Source organism: Chamaea fasciata, unplaced genomic scaffold, assembly GCF_029207755.1.
Source record: "Chamaea fasciata isolate MVZ Bird 193981 ecotype frontalis unplaced genomic scaffold, bChaFas1.0.hap1 SCAF_762, whole genome shotgun sequence".
Classification (NCBI taxonomy): Eukaryota; Metazoa; Chordata; class Aves; order Passeriformes; family Sylviidae; genus Chamaea; species Chamaea fasciata.
The window spans coordinates 14203-32014 of record NW_027094847.1 but is presented as its reverse complement, the minus strand read 5'-3'; the positions used below and the strand labels follow the sequence as shown (position 1 = coordinate 32014).

The window sequence follows — 17812 nt, the reverse complement described above, 5'->3', positions numbered from 1 at the left end:
GGCGCGCCCCGCCCCGGCCAATGGGAGCGCGGCGAGCCGCCAATGGAGGAGGAGGGGCGCGGCGTCACGTCCGCCTTCACTTCCGGCGGCGCTTCCGGGGCGCGATGGACCCCGAGTTCGACGACGTGGTGGCGGTGGAGGATCTGATGGTGAGGCCACGCCCCTCGGCGCCTGGACACGCCCCCTTTTTAGCGCCGTGGAAGCCCCCCCCCCCCGCGGCCGCCGCGACCCCCCCGGACCACGCCCTTCGGCGCCTGGACACGCCCCCTTTAACCCAGTGGAACCTCCAGAGCCACGCCCATTTGGCGTCCCCCGCCCCGCCCAGTGTGGCCACGCCCCTGTTGGCCACGCCCCCTCGGGAAGCCTCAAGGGTCTTTGCCCCTCGGCAGCCCCGCCCCTTGGGGTGGCTACGCCCACTCAGTGGCCACGCCCATCGCGGGTTGCATAAGCCCCGCCCCCGGGGCCCCTCCCAGGGCCCCTCCCAGTGCCCTGTGACCCCTGACCCCAGTGATCTCTGCCCCTGTGACCTCTGACCCCATCCCTGTGACCCCTGACCCCGATGTCCCCTGACCCCTGTGAACGCTGACCTCTGTGACCCCTGACCTCTGCTCCCCCGACACTTGTGACCACTGACCCCTGTGACCCTTGACCCCTGTGACCGCTGACCCCATCCCTGTGACCCTTCACCCCTGTGCCCCCTGACCCCTGTGACCGCTGACCTCTGTGCCCCCTGACCCCTGTGACCTCTGCCCCCATTCCTATTCCCCCTGACCCCAATGTCCCCTGACCCCTGTGACTGCTGACTCCTGTGACCCCTGACCCCTGTGACCGCTGACCCCATCCCTGTGACCCCTGACCCCGATGTCCCCTGACCCTTGTGACCGCTGACCCCATCCCTGTGACCCTTCACCCCTGTGACCCCTGACCCCTGTGACCCCTGACCCCGATGTCCCCTGACCCCTGTGACCGCTGACCCCATCCCTGTGACCCCTGACCCCATGACCTCTGACCCCGATGTCCCCAACCCCCATGACCTCTGACCCCCCTGTCCCCTCTGACCCCCCTGACCCCCCCAATCTCTCTTGGGGACACCCCCAGTGACACCCAGGCCCCGCCCCGTTGTCCCCCCCCGGTCCCCCCGCTGACCCCGCCCCCCGCTGGTTGTGCGCAGGCGCTGGAGCGGCGCTACGCGGCGGAGCGCCAGCAGGGGGCGCTGTCGCGACAGTGTCGCTTCGAGTACGGCTGGGGCCTGGTGCGGAGCCGCTACCGGGACGACATCGGCCGGGGCGTGGCGCTGCTCTCCGGTGAGGGGCGGGGCCAGCGGGGGGGCGTGGCTAATAACAGGGAGGCGTGGCTAACGCAGTACCGACATCGCCCGCCGGGCGGCGCTGTTGGATTGGGGGGTGTGGCTGTGGGCGGGGCCTGAGCAGGGGGCGGAGCCACGTGAGTTTTGGGGTCTCCGGGGGTTTTGGGGTGAATTCTCGGGGGTTTGGGGTCTCTCTGGGGGTTTTGGGGTGAATTCTCGGGGGTTTGGGGTCTCTCTGGGGGTTTTGGGGTGAATTCTCGGGGGTTTGGGGTCTCTCTGGGGGTTTTGGGGTGAATTCTCGGGGGTTTGGGGTCTCTGGGGGTTTGGGGTCTCTCTGGGGGTTTCGGGGTCTCTGGGGGTTTGGGGTCTCTCTGGGGGTTTCGGGGTCTCTGGGGGTTTGGGGTCTCTCTGGGGGGTTTCGGGGTCTCTCTCGGGGGTTTGGGGTCTCTCTGGGGTTTGGGGTCTCTGGGGTTTCGGGGTCCCTCTCGGGGGTTTCGGGGTGAATTCTCGGGGTTTCGGGGTCTCTCTGGGGGTTTTGGGGTCTCTCTCGGGGTTTTGGGGTGAATTCTCGGGGTTTCGGGGTCTCTCTGGGGTTTCGGGGTCCCACTGGGGGGTTTCGGGGTGAATTCTTGGGGGTTTGGGGTCTCTCTGGGGGTTTCGGGGTCTCTCTGGGGGGTTTCGGGGTGAATTCTCGGGGTTTCGGGGTCTCTCTCGGGGTTTCGGGGTCTCTCTGGGGTTTTGGGGTCTCTCTGGGGGGTTTCGGGGTCCCTCTCGGGGTTTCGGGGTGAATTCTCGGGATTTCGGGGTCTCTCTCGGCGTTTCGGGGTCTCTCTGGGGGGTTTCGGGGTCCCTCTCGGGAGTTTCGGGGTGAATTCTCGGCGGTTTTGGGATCTCTCTGGGGTTTCGGGGTCTCTGGGGGTTTCGGGGTCTCTCTCGGGGTTTCGGGGTGAATTCTCGGGGTTTCGGGGTCTCTCCCGGGGTTTCGAGGTGAATTCTCGGGGTTTCGGGGTCTCTCTGGGGGGTTTTGAGGTGAATTCTCTGGGGTTTGGGGTCTCTGGGGTTTCGGGGTCCCACTGGGGGGTTTCGGGGTGAATTCTCGGGGTTTCGGGGTCTCTCTGGGGGTTTTGGGGTCTCTCTCGGGGTTTTGGGGTGAATTCTCGGGGTTTCGGGGTCTCTCTGGGGTTTCGGGGTCCCACTGGGGGGTTTCGGGGTGAATTCTTGGGGGTTTGGGGTCTCTCTGGGGGTTTCGGGGTCTCTCTGGGGGGTTTCGGGGTGAATTCTCGGGGTTTCGGGGTCTCTCTCGGGGTTTCGGGGTCTCTCTGGGGTTTTGGGGTCTCTCTGGGGGGTTTCGGGGTCCCTCTCGGGGTTTCGGGGTGAATTCTCGGGATTTCGGGGTCTCTCTCGGCGTTTCGGGGTCTCTCTGGGGGGTTTCGGGGTCTCTCTCGGGGTTTCGGGGTGAATTCTCGGGGGTTTGGGGTCTCTGGGGTTTCGGGGTCTCTCTCGGGGTTTCGGGGTGAATTCTCGGGGTTTCGGGGTCTCTCTCGGGGTTTCGGGGTCTCGGGGTCTCAGGGCCCCGCTCTCCCCTCCCCCCAGAGCTGCTGCCCGAGACCCCCCCCGAGGAGCAGCGCGACGTCCTGTTCTACCTGGCCCTGGGCAACTACCGCCTCAAGGTGGGGACACGGGGACCTTTGGGGACCTTTGGGGACATTTGGGGACATTGGGGACATTGGGGACATTGGGGGTGTGTCGGGGTCGCAGGCGGGACGTGGGGGGGAGGGGCACAGGGCGGTCCCTGGCGCACCTGGAGCGGGGCCGGGGGGGGGCTCAGGGAGGTGACACGGAGGTGACACGGAGGTGACACACAAGTGACACTCAGGTGACACGGAGGTGACACTCAGGTGACACACAAGTGACACACAGGTGACACGGAGGTGACACTCAGGTGACACGCAGGTGACACGCAGGTGACACTCGTGTCCCCGCAGGAGTACGAGCGCGCCCTGGAGCACCTGGAGCGCCTCCTGGCGGCCGAGCCCCAGAACCCGCAGGTGCTGCGGCTGCGCAGCCGCGTCAGGAGCCGCCTGAGGCGGGGTGAGGGGACAGCGGGGACAGCGGGGGGACATTGGGGACACGGGGACAGCGGGGGGACACCGGGACAGCGGGGGGGACATTGGGGACACGGGGACAGCGGGGGGGACATTGGGGACACGGGGACACCGGGGGGGACATTGGGGACACCGGGACACCGGGGGGACACCGGGACAGCGGGGGGACACTGGGGGGACATTGGGGACACTGGGGGGACATTGGGGACACTTGGGACAGGGGGACAGCGGGGGGACACTGGGGGGACATTGGGGACATTGGGGACACCGGGGGGCAGCGGGGAGACGGGGACAGTGGGGGGACAGCGGGGGGGACATTGGGGACACCGGGACACCGGGGGGACATCGGGGGGACACTGGGGGGACACCGGGACACCGGGGGACACGGGGACACTGGGACACCGGGGGGACACTGGGGGGACACGGGGACAGCGGGGAGACATTGGGGACACTTGGGACAGGGGGACAGCGGGGGGACACCGGGACACCGGGGGGGACATTGCGGGGGACACTGGGGACACCGGGGACACCGGAGGGGACAGCGGTGACAGCGGGGGGACACCGGGGGGACACCGGGGACACTGGGGACAGCGGGGGGACATTGGGGGGACAGTGGGGACAGCGGGGGGACACTGGGGAGCGTGGGGACACGGGGGGCACGGGGGGGGCCAGGAGGGGACATGGGGACATGGAGGGGACAGCAGGGACATCCAGGGGCCACGGGGGGGGACACTGGGGACAAGGGGACGCGGGGACATTGGGGGTGGCATCAGGGGGACACGGGGGGGACACGGAGGTCCCCGAGCCCCCGGTGGGTGACGTGTCCCCGTTCTTGTCCCCCCCCCGTCCCCCCCGCAGACGGGCTGGTGGGCGCGGCCATCGTGGGGGGCGTGGTCATGGGCGTGGCCGGGCTGGTGGGCGTGGCCATCGCGCGCGCCCGGCACTGACCACGCCCACCCTGTGGGGGAGGGGAGGGGCCTGCGCGGTGACGTCACGAGGGAGCGCCCCCCGCCCCCCCCTTCGCGGATTACGTCAGGGCGCTGCTGAGTGACGTCACGGCGCGGAGAGACTCGCGGTGACGTCAGAGGCGCCGCCGCCCCTCCCCCAGTGCCTTGGGGACACCCCCGGGGGTCCCCCCGCCCCTCCCCCACCCCGCGCCGGCCCCTCCCCCCCGCTGTAAATAAACCTCGTCGGGCTCCGAGCGTGACGTCACTGGGGGGAGGGGCGGGACCCCGAGTGTCACCGAGTGTCCCCTGAGCCCCCCGAGTGTCCCCTGAGTGTCCCCTGGACTCCCCCGAGTGTCCCCTGAGTGTCCCCTGGACTCCCCTGAGTGTCCCCTGGACTCCCCCGAGTGTCCCCTGGACTCCCCCGAGTGTCCCCGAGTGTCCCCTGGACTCCCCCGAGTGTCCCCTGGACTCCCCCGAGTGTCCCCGAGTGTCCCCTGGACTCCCCCGAGTGTCCCCTGGACTCCCCCGAGTGTCCCCGAGTGTCCCCTGGACTCCCCCGAGTGTCCCCTGGACTCCCCCGAGTGTCCCCGAGTGTCCCCTGGACTCCCCCGAGTGTCACCTGGACTCCCCCGAGTGTCCCCGAGTGTCTCCTGGACTCCCCCGAGTGTCCCCTGAGTGTCCCCTGGACTCCCCCGAGTGTCCCCTGGACTCCCCCGAGTGTCCCCTGAGTGTCCCCTGGACTCCCCCGAGTGTCCCCTGGACTCCCCCGAGTGTCCCCTGAGTGTCCCCTGGACTCCCCCGAGTGTCCCCTGGACTCCCCCGAGTGTCCCCTGGACTCCCCCAAGTGTCCCCTGAGTGTCCCCTGGACTCCCCTGAGTGTCCCCTGGACTCCCCCGAGTGTCCCCTGGACTCCCCCGAGTGTCACCGAGTGTCCCCTGGACTCCCCCGAGTGTCCCCTGGACTCCCCCGAGTGTCCCCTGGACTCCCCCGAGTGTCACCGAGTGTCCCCTGGACTCCCCCGAGTGTCCCCTGGACTCCCCCGAGTGTCCCCGAGTGTCCCCTGGACTCCCCCGAGTGTCACCTGGACTCCCCCGAGTGTCCCCGAGTGTCTCCTGGACTCCCCCGAGTGTCCCCTGAGTGTCCCCTGGACTCCCCCGAGTGTCCCCTGGACTCCCCCGAGTGTCCCCTGAGTGTCCCCTGGACTCCCCCGAGTGTCCCCTGGACTCCCCCGAGTGTCCCCTGAGTGTCCCCTGGACTCCCCCGAGTGTCCCCTGGACTCCCCCGAGTGTCCCCTGGACTCCCCCAAGTGTCCCCTGAGTGTCCCCTGGACTCCCCTGAGTGTCACCTGGACTCCCCCGAGTGTCCCCTGGACTCCCCCGAGTGTCCCCTGGACTCCCCCGAGTGTCACCGAGTGTCCCCTGGACTCCCCCGAGTGTCCCCTGGACTCCCCCGAGTGTCCCCTGGACTCCCCCGAGTGTCACCGAGTGTCCCCTGGACTCCCCCGAGTGTCCCCTGGACTCCCCCGAGTGTCCCCCGAGTGTCCCCTGGACTCCCCCGAGTGTCCCCTGGACTCCCCCGAGTGTCACCGAGTGTCCCCTGGACTCCCCCGAGTGTCACCTGGACTCCCCCGAGTGTCACCGAGTGTCCCCTGGACTCCCCCGAGTGTCCCCTGGACTCCCCCGAGTGTCCCCCGAGTGTCCCCTGGACTCCCCCGAGTGTCCCCTGGACTCCCCCGAGTGTCCCCTGGACTCCCCCGAGTGTCCCCCGAGTGTCCCCCGAGTGTCCCCCGAGTGTCCCCCGAGTGTCCCCCGAGTGTCCCCAGTGTCCCCAGTGTCCCCAGTGTCCCCAGAGCCCCCGCGGGTTTCGGGGGTCCCCCCCCTCGCCCCTCCCCCCCCGATCTGCGTCACAGGAAGGGGCCCGGGTGGGGGAGGGGCGGCGCGGACCCCTCGGGTGGCCTGGGGGGGGAGGGGCAGGAAAGGGGTGGGGGAGGGGCAGGAAGGGGGGAGGGGCGGCTCCGGACACCTGGTTCCTTCCTGAGGGGGGGAGGGGCGGGGGGGGGCAGCCCCCAAAACCGGCCCCTCCCCCACCCGGCCCGGCCACGCCCGCACGGACAGCGCTGACCAGGAGTGACCAGCAGTGACCAGTGACACCAGTGACACCGGGGACATCCTGGCCGGAGTGCGCTGACCAGGAGTGACCAGTGACACCAGTGACAGTGACACCGGGGACATCCCGGCCGGAGTGCGCTGACCAGCAGTGACCAGTGACACCAGTGACAGTGACACCGGGGACATCCCGGCCGGAGTGCGCTGACCAGGAGTGACCAGGAGTGACCAGTGACACCAGTGACCAGTGACAGTGACACGGGGGACATCGGGGACATCCCGTCTGGAGTGCGCTGACCAGGAGTGACCAGCAGTGACCAGTGACACCAGTGACAGTGACACCAGTGACCAGCACCACCAGTGCCACCGGTGACAAGTGACCAGCAGTGACCAGTGACCAGCACCACCAGCGCCACCATTGCTGCCACCGGTGACCATGAGTGACCAGTGACTACCAGTGACCACCAGTGACCACCAGTCACCAGTGACCATCAGTGCCACCAGTGCCACCAGTGGCACCAGTCACCAATGACCAGTGACCACCAGTGACCAGCACCACCAGTGCCAGCATTGCCGCCACCGGTGACCATGAGTGACCAGTGACCACCAGTGACCAGTGACCAACACCACTGGGATCACCAGTGACCAGTGACCTTCACCAGCAGTGACCAGTCCCACCAGTGGCCACTAGTGATCAGTGACCAGCACCACCAGTGCCACCGGTGACCACCAGTGACCATCAGTGACCATTGGTGGCAAGTGACCATCAGGGACCAGTGACCATCACCAGCAGTGACCAGTGACTACCAGTGACCACCGGTGACCACCAGTGACCAGTGCCACCAGTGCCCACCAGTGCCCACCTGTGACCATCAGTGACCACTGCTGACCACCAGTGACCAGTGCCACCAGTGCCCACCAGTGACCATCAGTGACCACCGGTGACCACCAGTGACCAGCACCACCAGTGACCAGCACCACCAGTGACCACCGGTGACCACCAGTGACCACCAGTGACCAGTTCCACCAGTGACCACCGGTGACCACCAGTGACCACCAGTGACCAGTTCCACCAGTGACCAGCACCACCAGTGACCAGCACCACCAGTGACCACCGGTGACCACCAGTGACCACCAGTGACCAGTTCCACCAGTGACCAGTGCCCACCAGTGACCAGTGCCCACCAGTGACCACCAGTGACCAGTGCCCACCAGTGACCAGCGACCACCAGTGCCCACCAGTGACCAGTGACCACCAGTTCCACCAGTTCCACCAGTGACCAGCACCACCAGTGACCACCAGTGACCACCAGTGACCAGTGCCCACCAGTTCCCCCAGTTCCCCCAGTGCCCAGTCCCCGCGGTCCCCGCGGTGCCGGCGGTGCCGCGGCAGCGGGATGTCCCCGGGCGAGCGGCGCTGGGGCCCGGTGGCCGCGGTGGCCGCGGTGGCCGCGGTGGCCGCGGCGGTGACCGGCTGGGGGCTGCTGGTGGCCGCGGTGGCCGCGGGCGTGTGGGGGATGGGCGGCGGCCAGAGCAGCGCCGTCACCGCCGTCATGGTCACCCGCGGGCTGTGGGCCGACTGCGCCACCGACGCCAGCGGGGTCGCGTCCTGCGTGCCGCTGGTGTCACTGGTCACCCTGCCCGGTAGGGGGACAGCGGGGACAGCGGGGGGACAGTGGGGACAGTGGGGACAATGGGGACAGTGGGGACAGCGGGGGGATTGGGGACAGTGGGGGGATTGGGGACAATGGGGGGATTGGGGACACTGGGGACAATGGGGACAATGGGGACAGCGGGGACAGCGGGGGGACAGCGGGGGGATTGGGGACACTGGGGACAATGGGGACAGCGGGACAGTGGGGACAGCGGGGGGACAGTGGGGACAGGGGGACAATGGGGACAGTGGGGACAATGGGGACAGCGGGGACAGCGGGGGGATTGGGGACATTGGGGACAATGGGGACAATGGGGACAGTGGGGACAGGGGGGACAGCGGGACAGCGGGGGGACAGTGGGGACAGGGGGGACAGCGGGACAGTGGGGACAGCGGGGACAGTGGGGACAGCGGGGGGACAGTGGGGACAGTGGGACAGTGGGGACGGGGGGACAGTGGGGACAGCGGGGGGATTGGGGACAGCGGGGACAATGGGGACAGCGGGGGGGACAGTGGGGACAGCGGGACAGTGGGAACAGGGGGACAGCGGGGGGACAGTGGGGACAGTGGGGACAGTGGGGGGATTGGGGACACTGGGGACAATGGGGACACTGGGGACATTGGGGACAGTGGGGACAGTGGGGACATGGGGACATGGGGACAGGGGGACACTGGGGACACTGGGGACAGTGGGGACAGTGGGGACAGTGGGGGGATTGGGGACAGAGGGCACAGGGATTGGGGACATCGGGGACATTGGGGACATCGGGGCCATCAGGGAGGGGACAGGAGGGGCCAAGGGGACGTCAGCAGTGGCCCGGGGCGGGGGGGGTCAGGAAGGGACGGGGGGACATCGGGGACATCGGGGACGTCAGTGAGGGGACAGCGATGGGGACAGGAAGGGACGGGGAGGGGACAGCCGGGGACACGGGGGGTGCTTTGGGGACCTTGGGGTGACCTTGGGGTGACCTTGGGGTGACCTTGGGGACATCAGGGGCAAGGGGGGACATTACGGGGGTGACATCGGGGTGGTGACCTTGGGGTGACCTTGGGGACATTGGGGGGTGACACTTGGGGTGGTGGCATTGGGGGACACTGGGGGACACTTTGGGGACATTGGGGGGGGGGTGACTTTCGGGGTGACCTTGGAGTGACCTTGGGGACATCGGGGTGACCTTGGGTGACCTTGGGCTGGGTGGGTGACGCCGGGGACGCTTTGGGGACCTTGGGGGGACACTTTGGGGACATCGAGGGGTGACACGGGGGGGGGATTTTGGGCGGTTTTGGGGGAATTTGGGTTTTTTGGGGTTTTTTTTGGATTATTTTGGGTTATTTTGGGGGGTTTTGGGGTTTTTTGGGTATTTTGGGGGTTTTTGGGGGTGATTTTGGTGGTTTTTTATGGTTTTTTGGGGGGGCTGATTTCGGGTTATTTTGGGGATTATTTGGGGTGACTTTGGTGGGGTTTTTGGGGGTATTTTGGGGTATTTTTGGGTTATTTTTTGGGGTTTTTTTGGTTATTTTGGGTGATTTTTGGGGTATTTCTGGGTTATTTTGAGTTATTTTTTGAGTTATTTTTTTGGGGTATTTTCGGGTTATTTTTAGGTCATTTTTGGGGCGATTTCAGGTCATTTTTGGGTTATTTTTTTGGGTTTTTCAGGTTGTTTTGGGTCATTTTCAGGTGCTCTCTCCCCCCCCAGGCTACCTGCAGGGCAGCCCCGCCCTGGGGGCATTTTTGGGTCATTTTGGGTTATTTTGGGTTATTTTGGGTCATTTTTGGGGTATTTTGGGTCATTTTTGGGTTATTTTTTTGGGTTATTTTCGGGTTATTTTTTGGGTCATTTTTGGGGTTTTTCGGGTTGTTTTGGGTCATTTTCAGGTGCTCTCTCCCCCCAGGCTACCTGCAGGGCAGCCGGGCCCTGGGGGCATTTTTGGGTTATTTTTGGGTTATTTTTGGGTATTTTTGGGTTATTTTGGGTTATTTTGGGTTATTTTGGGTTATTTTGGGGTATTTTCGGGTTATTTTTTGGGTCATTTTTGGGGCGTTTTCGGGTTATTTTGGGTCATTTTCAGGTGCTCTCTCCTCCCAGGCTACCTGCAGGGCAGCCGGGCCCCGGGGGTATTTTTCGGTTATTTTGGGTTATTTTTGGGTTATTTTGGGTTATTTTGGGGTATTTTGGGTTATTTTTGGGTTATTTTTTGGGGGTATTTTCGGGTTATTTTTGGGTCATTTTTGGGGCGATTTCAGGTCATTTTTGGGGTTATTTTTGGGGGTATTTTTGGGGTATTTTCGGGTTATTTTTTGGGTCATTTTTGGGGCGATTTCGGGTTGTTTTGGGTCATTTTCAGGTGCTCTCTCCCCCCCCAGGCTACCTGCAGGGCAGCCCCGCCCTGGGGGTATTTTTGGGTTAATTTTGGGTTATTTTGGGGTTTTTTGGGGGGTATTTTCGGGTTATTTTTAGGTTATTTTTGGGGCGATTTCAGGTCATTTTTGGGTTATTTTTTTTGGGTTATTTTCGGGTTATTTTTTGGGTCATTTTTGGGGTTTTTCGGGTTCTTTTGGGTCATTTTCAGGTGCTCTCTCTCCCCCCAGGCTACCTGCAGGGCAGCCCCGCCCTGGGGGTATTTTTGGGTATTTTTGGGTTATTTTTGGGTCATTTTTGGGGCGATTTCAGGTCATTTTTGGGTTATTTTTTAGGGGTATTTTTGGGTTATTTTGGGTTATTTTTGGGTCATTTTTGGGGCGATTTCAGGTCATTTTTGGGTTATTTTTTGGGGGTATTTTTGGGTTATTTTCGGGTTATTTTTTGAGTCATTTTTGGGGTTTTTTCGGGTTCTTTTGGGTCATTTTCAGGTGCTCTCTCTCCCCCCAGGCTACCTGCAGGGCAGCCCCGCCCTGGGGGTATTTTTGGGTTATTTTGGGTTATTTTTGGGTCATTTTTGGGGCGATTTCAGGTCATTTTTGGGTTATTTTTTAGGGGTATTTTTGGGTTATTTTGGGTTATTTTTGGGTCATTTTTGGGGCGATTTCAGGTCATTTTTGGGTTATTTTTGGGGGTATTTTTGGTTATTTTCGGGTTATTTTTTGGGTCATTTTTGGGGCGATTTCGGGTTCTTTTGGGTCATTTTCAGGTGCTCTCTCTCCCCCCAGGCTACCTGCAGGGCAGCCCCGCCCTGGGGGTATTTTGGGTCATTTTGGCGTATTTTTCGGTTATTTGGGGGTTATTTTGGGTATTTTGGGGTTATTTGGGGGTATTTTTGGGTTATTTTGGGTCATTTTTGGGTTATTTTGGGGTATTTTTGGGGTTTTTTTGGGGGGTATTTTCGGGTTATTTTTAGGTTATTTTTGGGGCGATTTCAGGTCATTTTTGGGTTATTTTTTTTGGGTTATTTTCGGGTTATTTTGGGGTCATTTTTGGGCGATTTCGGGGTATTTTGGGTGATTTTCAGGTGCTCTCTCCCCCCAGGGTACCTGCAGGGCAGCCGGGCCCTGGGGGTATTTTTGGGTCATTTTGGGTTATTTTGGTTATTTTGGGGTATTTTGGGGTTATTTTGGGGTATTTTTGGGTTATTTTGGGGTTATTTTGGGTTATTTTGGGGTATTTTGGGGTTATTTTGGGGTATTTTTCGGTTATTTTGGGGTTATTTTGGGTTATTTTGGGGTATTTTTGGGTTATTTTGGGGTTATTTTGGGTTATTTTGGGGTATTTTCGGGTTATTTTTTTGGGGTATTTTCGGGTTATTTTTTGGGTCATTTTTGGGGCGATTTCGGGTTCTTTTGGGTCATTTTCAGGTGCTCTCTCCCCCCAGGGTACCTGCAGGGCAGCCGGGCCCCGGGGGTATTTTTGGGTTATTTTGGGGTATTTTTGGGTTATTTTGGGGTTATTTTGGGTTATTTTGGGGTATTTTTGGGTTATTTTGGGGTTATTTTGGGTTATTTTGGGGTTATTTTGGGTTATTTTGGGGGTATTTTTGGGTTATTTTTTTGGGGTATTTTCGGGTTATTTTTTGGGTCATTTTTGGGGCGATTTCGGGTTCTTTTGGGTCGTTTTCAGGGGCTCTCTCTCCCCCCAGGGTACCTGCAGGGCAGCCGGGCCCCGGGGGTATTTTTGGGTTATTTTGGGTTATTTTGGGTTATTTTGGGGTATTTTTGGGTTATTTTGGGGTATTTTTGGGTTATTTTTTGGGGTATTTTCGGGTTATTTTTTGGGTCATTTTTGGGGTTTTTCGGGTTGTTTTGGGTCATTTTCAGGTGCTCTCTCCCCAGGGTACCTGCAGGGCAGCCCCACCCTGGGGGTATTTTTGGGTCATTTTGGGTTATTTTGGGTTATTTTGGGGTATTTTGGGGTTATTTTGGGGTATTTTGGGTCATTTTTGGGTTATTTTGGGGTATTTTTGGGTTATTTTGGGGTATTTTTCGGTTATTTTGGGGTTATTTTGGGTTATTTTGGGGTATTTTTGGGTTATTTTGGGGTTATTTTGGGTTATTTTGGGGTATTTTTGGGTTATTTTTTTGGGGTATTTTCGGGTTATTTTTTGGGTCATTTTTGGGGTTTTTCGGGTTCTTTTGGGTCATTTCCAGGTGCTCTCTCTCCCCAGGGTACCTGCAGGGCAGCCGGGCCCTGGCCGTGCTGGGCGCGGCCCTGGGCGCGCTGGGGGCGACCCTCGGCGCGCTGGCCGGACCCCGCCGGAGCCCCCGGGCCGCGGGGGGGGCGCTGCTGCTGCTGGCAGGTGGGGGAGGGGAACGGGGGGCGGCCGGGGCGTTGGGGGCTAATCTGGGTCAATTTGGGTCAATCTGGGTTAATCTGGGTCAATTTGGGTCAATTTGGGTCAATCTGGGTTAATTTGGGTCAATTTGGGTTAATTTGGGTTAATTTGGGTCAATTTGGGTTAATTTGGGTTAATTTGGGTCAATTTGGGTTAATTTGGGTTAATTTCGGGTCAATTTGGGTCAATTTGGGGTTATTTCGAGTCAATTTTGGGTTAATTTGCGTTAATTTGGGTTAATTTGGGTTAATTTGGGGTTAATTTGGGTCAATTTGGGGTTAATTTTGGGTTAATTTTGGGTTAATTTGGGTCAATTTGGGATAATTTGGGGTTATTTTGGGTTAATTTGGGTAATTTTGGGTCAATTTGGGTTAATTTTGGGTTAATTTGGGTAATTTGGGTTAATTTGGGTTAATTTGGGTCAATTTGGGTCAATTTGGGTCAATTTGGGGTTATTTCGGGTCAATTTGGGTTAATTTCGAGTCAATTTTGGGTTAATTTGCATTAATTTGGGTTAATTTGGGTTAATTTGGGGTTAATTTGGGTTAATTTGGGTTAATTTGGGGTTAATTTGGGTTAATTTGGGTTAATTTGGGTTAATTTGGGGTTAATTTGGGTTAATTTGGGTTAATTTGGGGTTAATTTGGGTTAATTTCGGGTCAATTTGGGTTAATTTGGGTTAATTTCGGGTTAATTTGGGTTAATTAATTTGGGTTAATTTTGGGTCAATTTGGGTCAATTTGGGTTAATTTTGGGTCAATTTGGGTTAATTTCGAGTCAATTTTGGGTTAATTTGCGTTAATTTGGGTTAATTTGGGGTTAATTTGGGTTAATTTGGGGTTATTTGGGGTTAATTTGGGTTAATTTGGGTTAATTTGGGTCAATTTGGGATAATTTGGGGTTATTTTGGGTTAATTTGGGTGATTTTGGGTTAATTTGGGTAATTTTGGGTTAATTTGGGGTTATTTGGGGTTAATTTGGGTAATTTGGGGTTAATTTGGGTTAATTTGGGTTAATTTGGGTTAATTTGGGGTCAATTTGGGTTAATTTGGAGTTATTTTGGGTTAATTTGGGTAATTTTGGGTTATTTTGGGTTAAATTTGGGTTAATTTGGGTTAATTTTGGGATAATTTGGGGTTAAATTGGGTTAATTTGGGTTAATTTATGTTAATTTGGGTTACTTTGGGGTTAATTTTGGGTTATTTGGGGTTAAATTGGGTTAATTTGGGGTTAATTTGGGTTAATTTGGGGTTAATTTTGTCCAATTTGAGGTTAATTTTGGCTGATTTGGGGTTAGTTTTGGCTTAGTTTTGGGTAATTTTGGGTTGATTTTGGGTCAATTTGGGTTAATTTCGGGTGATTTTGGCCCATTTTGGGTTAATTTCGGGTGATTTTGGCCGATTTTGGGTTAATTTCGGGTGATTTTGGCCCATTTTGGGTTGATTTTGGCCGATTTTGGGTCCCCCAGGTCTCTGTGCCGTGGGCTCGGCGCTCTGGTTCGGGGTCAGCTGCTCCCAGGAATTCTTCGACCCCAACACGCTGGGGGTCAGGTGGGGGCGGGGCGGGGGGCGTTTTGGGGGTCCGGGGGGGGATTTTGGGGTGAATTTGGGGGATTTTGGGGTGTTTTGGGTGGTTTTGGGGTGAATTTGGGGGGTTTGGGGGTCCCTGGGGGAGATTTTGGGGTCCTGGGAGCGGTTTTGGGGTGAATTTGGGGGATTTTGGGGTCCTGGGAGCGGTTTTGGGGTGAATTTGGGGGGTTTTGGGGTCCCTGGGGGGGATTTTGGGGTGGATTTGGGGGATTTGGGGCTCCCGGGGGTGTTTTGGGGTGAATTTGGGGGATTTTGGGGTGAATTTGGGGAATTTGGGGTCCTGGGGGGGATTTTGGGGTGTTTTGGGTGGTTTTGGGGTGAATTTGGGGGGATTTGGGGGTTGGGGGCTCCCGGGGGTGTTTCCGGGTGTATTTTTGGGGGGGGTGACGCCCCCTCCCCTCCCCTCCCCCCCCCAGGTTCGAGCCGGGCCCGGCGGTGCTGCAGGCGGGTGGGGGAGGGGCGCTGCAGCTCCTGGGGGGAGGGGCGCTGCTCTGGCTGGCCCGACCCGGGTGAGAACCGCGCCCCTCCCCCCACCCCTGCCCCCCCCTCCCCACCGCCGGACACCCTCCCCCACCCTCCTCATCCTCAAGCCCCTCCCCCATGCTGGGGACCCTTCCCCAAGCCCCTCCCCCACCCCCCGACCCCGCCTCACCCTCCTCATCTTCAAGCCCCTCCCCCCCACCAAACCCCTCCCCCACCCTAGGGACCCTTCCCCAAGCCCCTCCCCCACACGAGACCCCTCCCCCTCCCTCGGGACCCCCTCAAACCCCTCCCCCCGGCGGTGGGGGCGGGGCTCGCGGCCGCCCCTCCCCCCCCGCCCTGATCGGCCCCTCCCCCACAGCCCCGCCCGGCCCCGCGCGGCCGCCGCCCCTCCCCCACCGCCCCTGGGGGACAAATACGGCCGGAACGAGTACGTGTGAGCGGGACCCCGAAAGCGCCGGAATTCACCCCAAAAACCGCCCGGAGTCACCCCGAAATATCCCGAAAAAATCCCCAAAAATATCCCAAAAATATCCCGAAAATAACCCCAAAATATCCCGAAAAAATCCCAAAAAAATAAAAAAAAATCCCCCCAAATATCCCCAAAATATCCCAAAATATCCAAAAATATCCCCAAAAATATCCCGAAATTATCCCAAAAAATTCCCCAAAAAATCCCCCAAAAAATCCCCCAAAAAACCCCCAAAAAATCCCCCAAAATACCCCAAATATCCCCAAAAAAATTCCAAAAAAATCCCCCCAAAAATCCCCCAAAAAATCCCAAAAAAATCCCCCAAAATACCCCAAAGATCCCCAAAAAAATTCCCCAAAAAATCCCAAAAAAATCCCCCCAAAAATCCGCAAAATATCCCCAAAAAATCCCAAAAAATATCCAAAAAAATCCCCCAAAATATCCCAAAATCTCCCCCCAAAAATCCAAAAATATGCCAAAAAAGATTTTTAAAAAATCCAAAAAAATCCCCCAAAAATCCCCAAAAATATCCCAAAAAATCTCCCAAAACTTTCCTGGGACAGCCCAGAATCGACCCAAAAATATCCCCAAAATATCCCCAAAATCTCCCAAAAAATATCCCGAAAAAATCACAAAAATATTCCGAAAATATTCAAAAAAATTCCCAAAAAATCTCCCAAAAATATCCAAAAAAAAAATTCCAAAACAGCCCCGAAATGCCCCAAAATTACCCCCAAAACCATCCCCCGAAAATCCCCAAATCCCTCAAAATCCCCGAATTCCCCAAAATACCCCAAAATCCCCAAAATTCCCCCAAATCCCCCAAAATCTCCAGAATTCCCCAAAATTCCCCAAAATCCACAAAATTCCCCCAAATCCCCCAAAATCCCCGAATTCCCCAAAATCCCCCAAAATACCCCAAAATCCCCAAAATTACCCAAAATCCCCAAAATTACCCAAAATCCACAAAATTCCCCAAATTCCCCAAAATCCCCCAAAATTCCCCAAAATTCCCCAAAATCCCCCGAATTCCCCAAAATCCCCCAAAATCCACAAAAATTCCCCAAAATCTCCCAAAATACCCCAAAATCCCCCAAAATTCCCCAAAATCCCCCAAAATTCCCCCAAATCCCCCCGGCCCCCCCTCCCCCCTCCGCGGGGGGTCCGGGGGCTCCTTCCAGTAACCGACCAATAAAACCAGTAACCACCAGTTTGGGCTCCCAGTGCTCCCAGTTTGGGCTCCCAGTAACTCCCAGTTTGGGCCCCCAGTGCTCCCAGTAACTCCCAGTTTGGGCTCCCACTGCTCCCAGTTTGGGACTCCCAGTGCTCCCAGTAGCTCCCAGTTTGGGCCCCCAGTGCTCCCAGTTTGGGCTCCCAGTTCTCCCAGTAACTCCCAGTTTGGGCTCCCAGTGCTCCCAGTGCTCCCAGTTTGGGCTCCCAGTGCTCCCAGTTTGGGCTCCCAGTGCTCCCAGTTCTCCCAGTTTGGGCTCCCAGTGCTCCCAGTAACTCCCAGTTTAGTCTCCCAGTGCTCCCAGTGCTCCCAGTAACTCCCAGTTTGGGCTTCCAGTAACTCCCAGTTTGGGCTCCCAGTGCTCCCAGTTTGGGCTCCCAGTGCTCCCAGTTTGGGCTCCCAGTGCTCCTAGTTCTCCCAGTTTGGGCTCCCAGTGCTCCCAGTAACTCCCAGTTTGGGCTCCCAGTTCTCCCAGTTTGGGACTCCCGGTGCTCTCAGTAACTCCCAGTTTGGGCTCCCAGTGCTCCCAGTAACTCCCAGTTTAGTCTCCCAGTGCTCCCAGTGCTCCCAGTAACTCCCAGTTTGGGCTTCCAGTAACTCCTAGTTTGGGCTCCCAGTGCTCCCAGTTTGGGCTCCCAGTTTGGGCCCCCAGTGCTCCCAGTTTGGGCTCCCAGTTCTCCCAGTAACTCCCAGTTTGGGCTCCCAGTGCTCCCAGTGCTCCCAGTTTGGGCTCCCAGTGCTCCCAGTTTGGGCTCCCAGTGCTCCCAGTGCTCCCAGTTTGGGCTCCCAGTGCTCCCAGTTTGGGCTCCCAGTGCTCCCAGTTCTCCCAGTTTGGGCTCCCAGTGCTCCCAGTTTGGGACTCCCGGTGCTCTCAGTAACTCCCAGTTTGGGCTCCCAGTGCTCCCAGTAACTCCCAGTTTAGTCTCCCAGTGCTCCCAGTGCTCCCAGTAACTCCCAGTTTGGGCTTCCAGTAACTCCCAGTTTGGGCTCCCAGTGCTCCCAGTTTGGGCTCCCAGTTTGGGCCCCCAGTGCTCCCAGTTTGGGCTCCCAGTTCTCCCAGTAACTCCCAGTCTGGGCTCCCAGTGCTCCCAGTGCTCCCAGTTTGGGCTCCCAGTGCTCCCAGTTTGGGCTCCCAGTGCTCCCAGTTCTCCCAGTTTGG

The 17812-nt window shown here is 58.6% G+C and overlaps 2 protein-coding genes across 3 annotated transcripts; both read left to right on the top strand.

The window, feature by feature from the left end:
* The first annotated feature begins 83 nt into the window (after nt 1-83).
* FIS1 (fission, mitochondrial 1) lies at nt 84-4612 on the top strand. Its single transcript, XM_066209210.1, has 5 exons — nt 84-149; nt 1172-1304; nt 2900-2976; nt 3292-3397; nt 4270-4612. The coding sequence occupies exons 1-5, from the start codon at nt 105-107 to the stop codon at nt 4356-4358; spliced, it is 450 nt and encodes a 149-aa protein (XP_066065307.1). The 5' UTR covers nt 84-104; the 3' UTR covers nt 4359-4612.
* A 1804-nt stretch (nt 4613-6416) lies between these two features.
* Nucleotides 6417-16632, top strand: LOC136305898 (claudin-19-like). Of its 2 annotated transcripts, XM_066209212.1 has the most exons (5): nt 6417-8107; nt 12714-12845; nt 14350-14426; nt 14887-14979; nt 15312-16632. In XM_066209212.1, the coding sequence occupies exons 1-5, from the start codon at nt 7861-7863 to the stop codon at nt 15528-15530; spliced, it is 768 nt and encodes a 255-aa protein (XP_066065309.1). In that variant the 5' UTR covers nt 6417-7860; the 3' UTR covers nt 15531-16632. The 2 variants fall into 2 exon arrangements, with proteins under 2 accessions (XP_066065309.1, XP_066065310.1); XM_066209213.1 differs by lacking the exon at nt 12714-12845 and having other exon boundaries at nt 6422-8107.
* The last annotated feature ends 1180 nt before the right edge of the window (nt 16633-17812 follow it).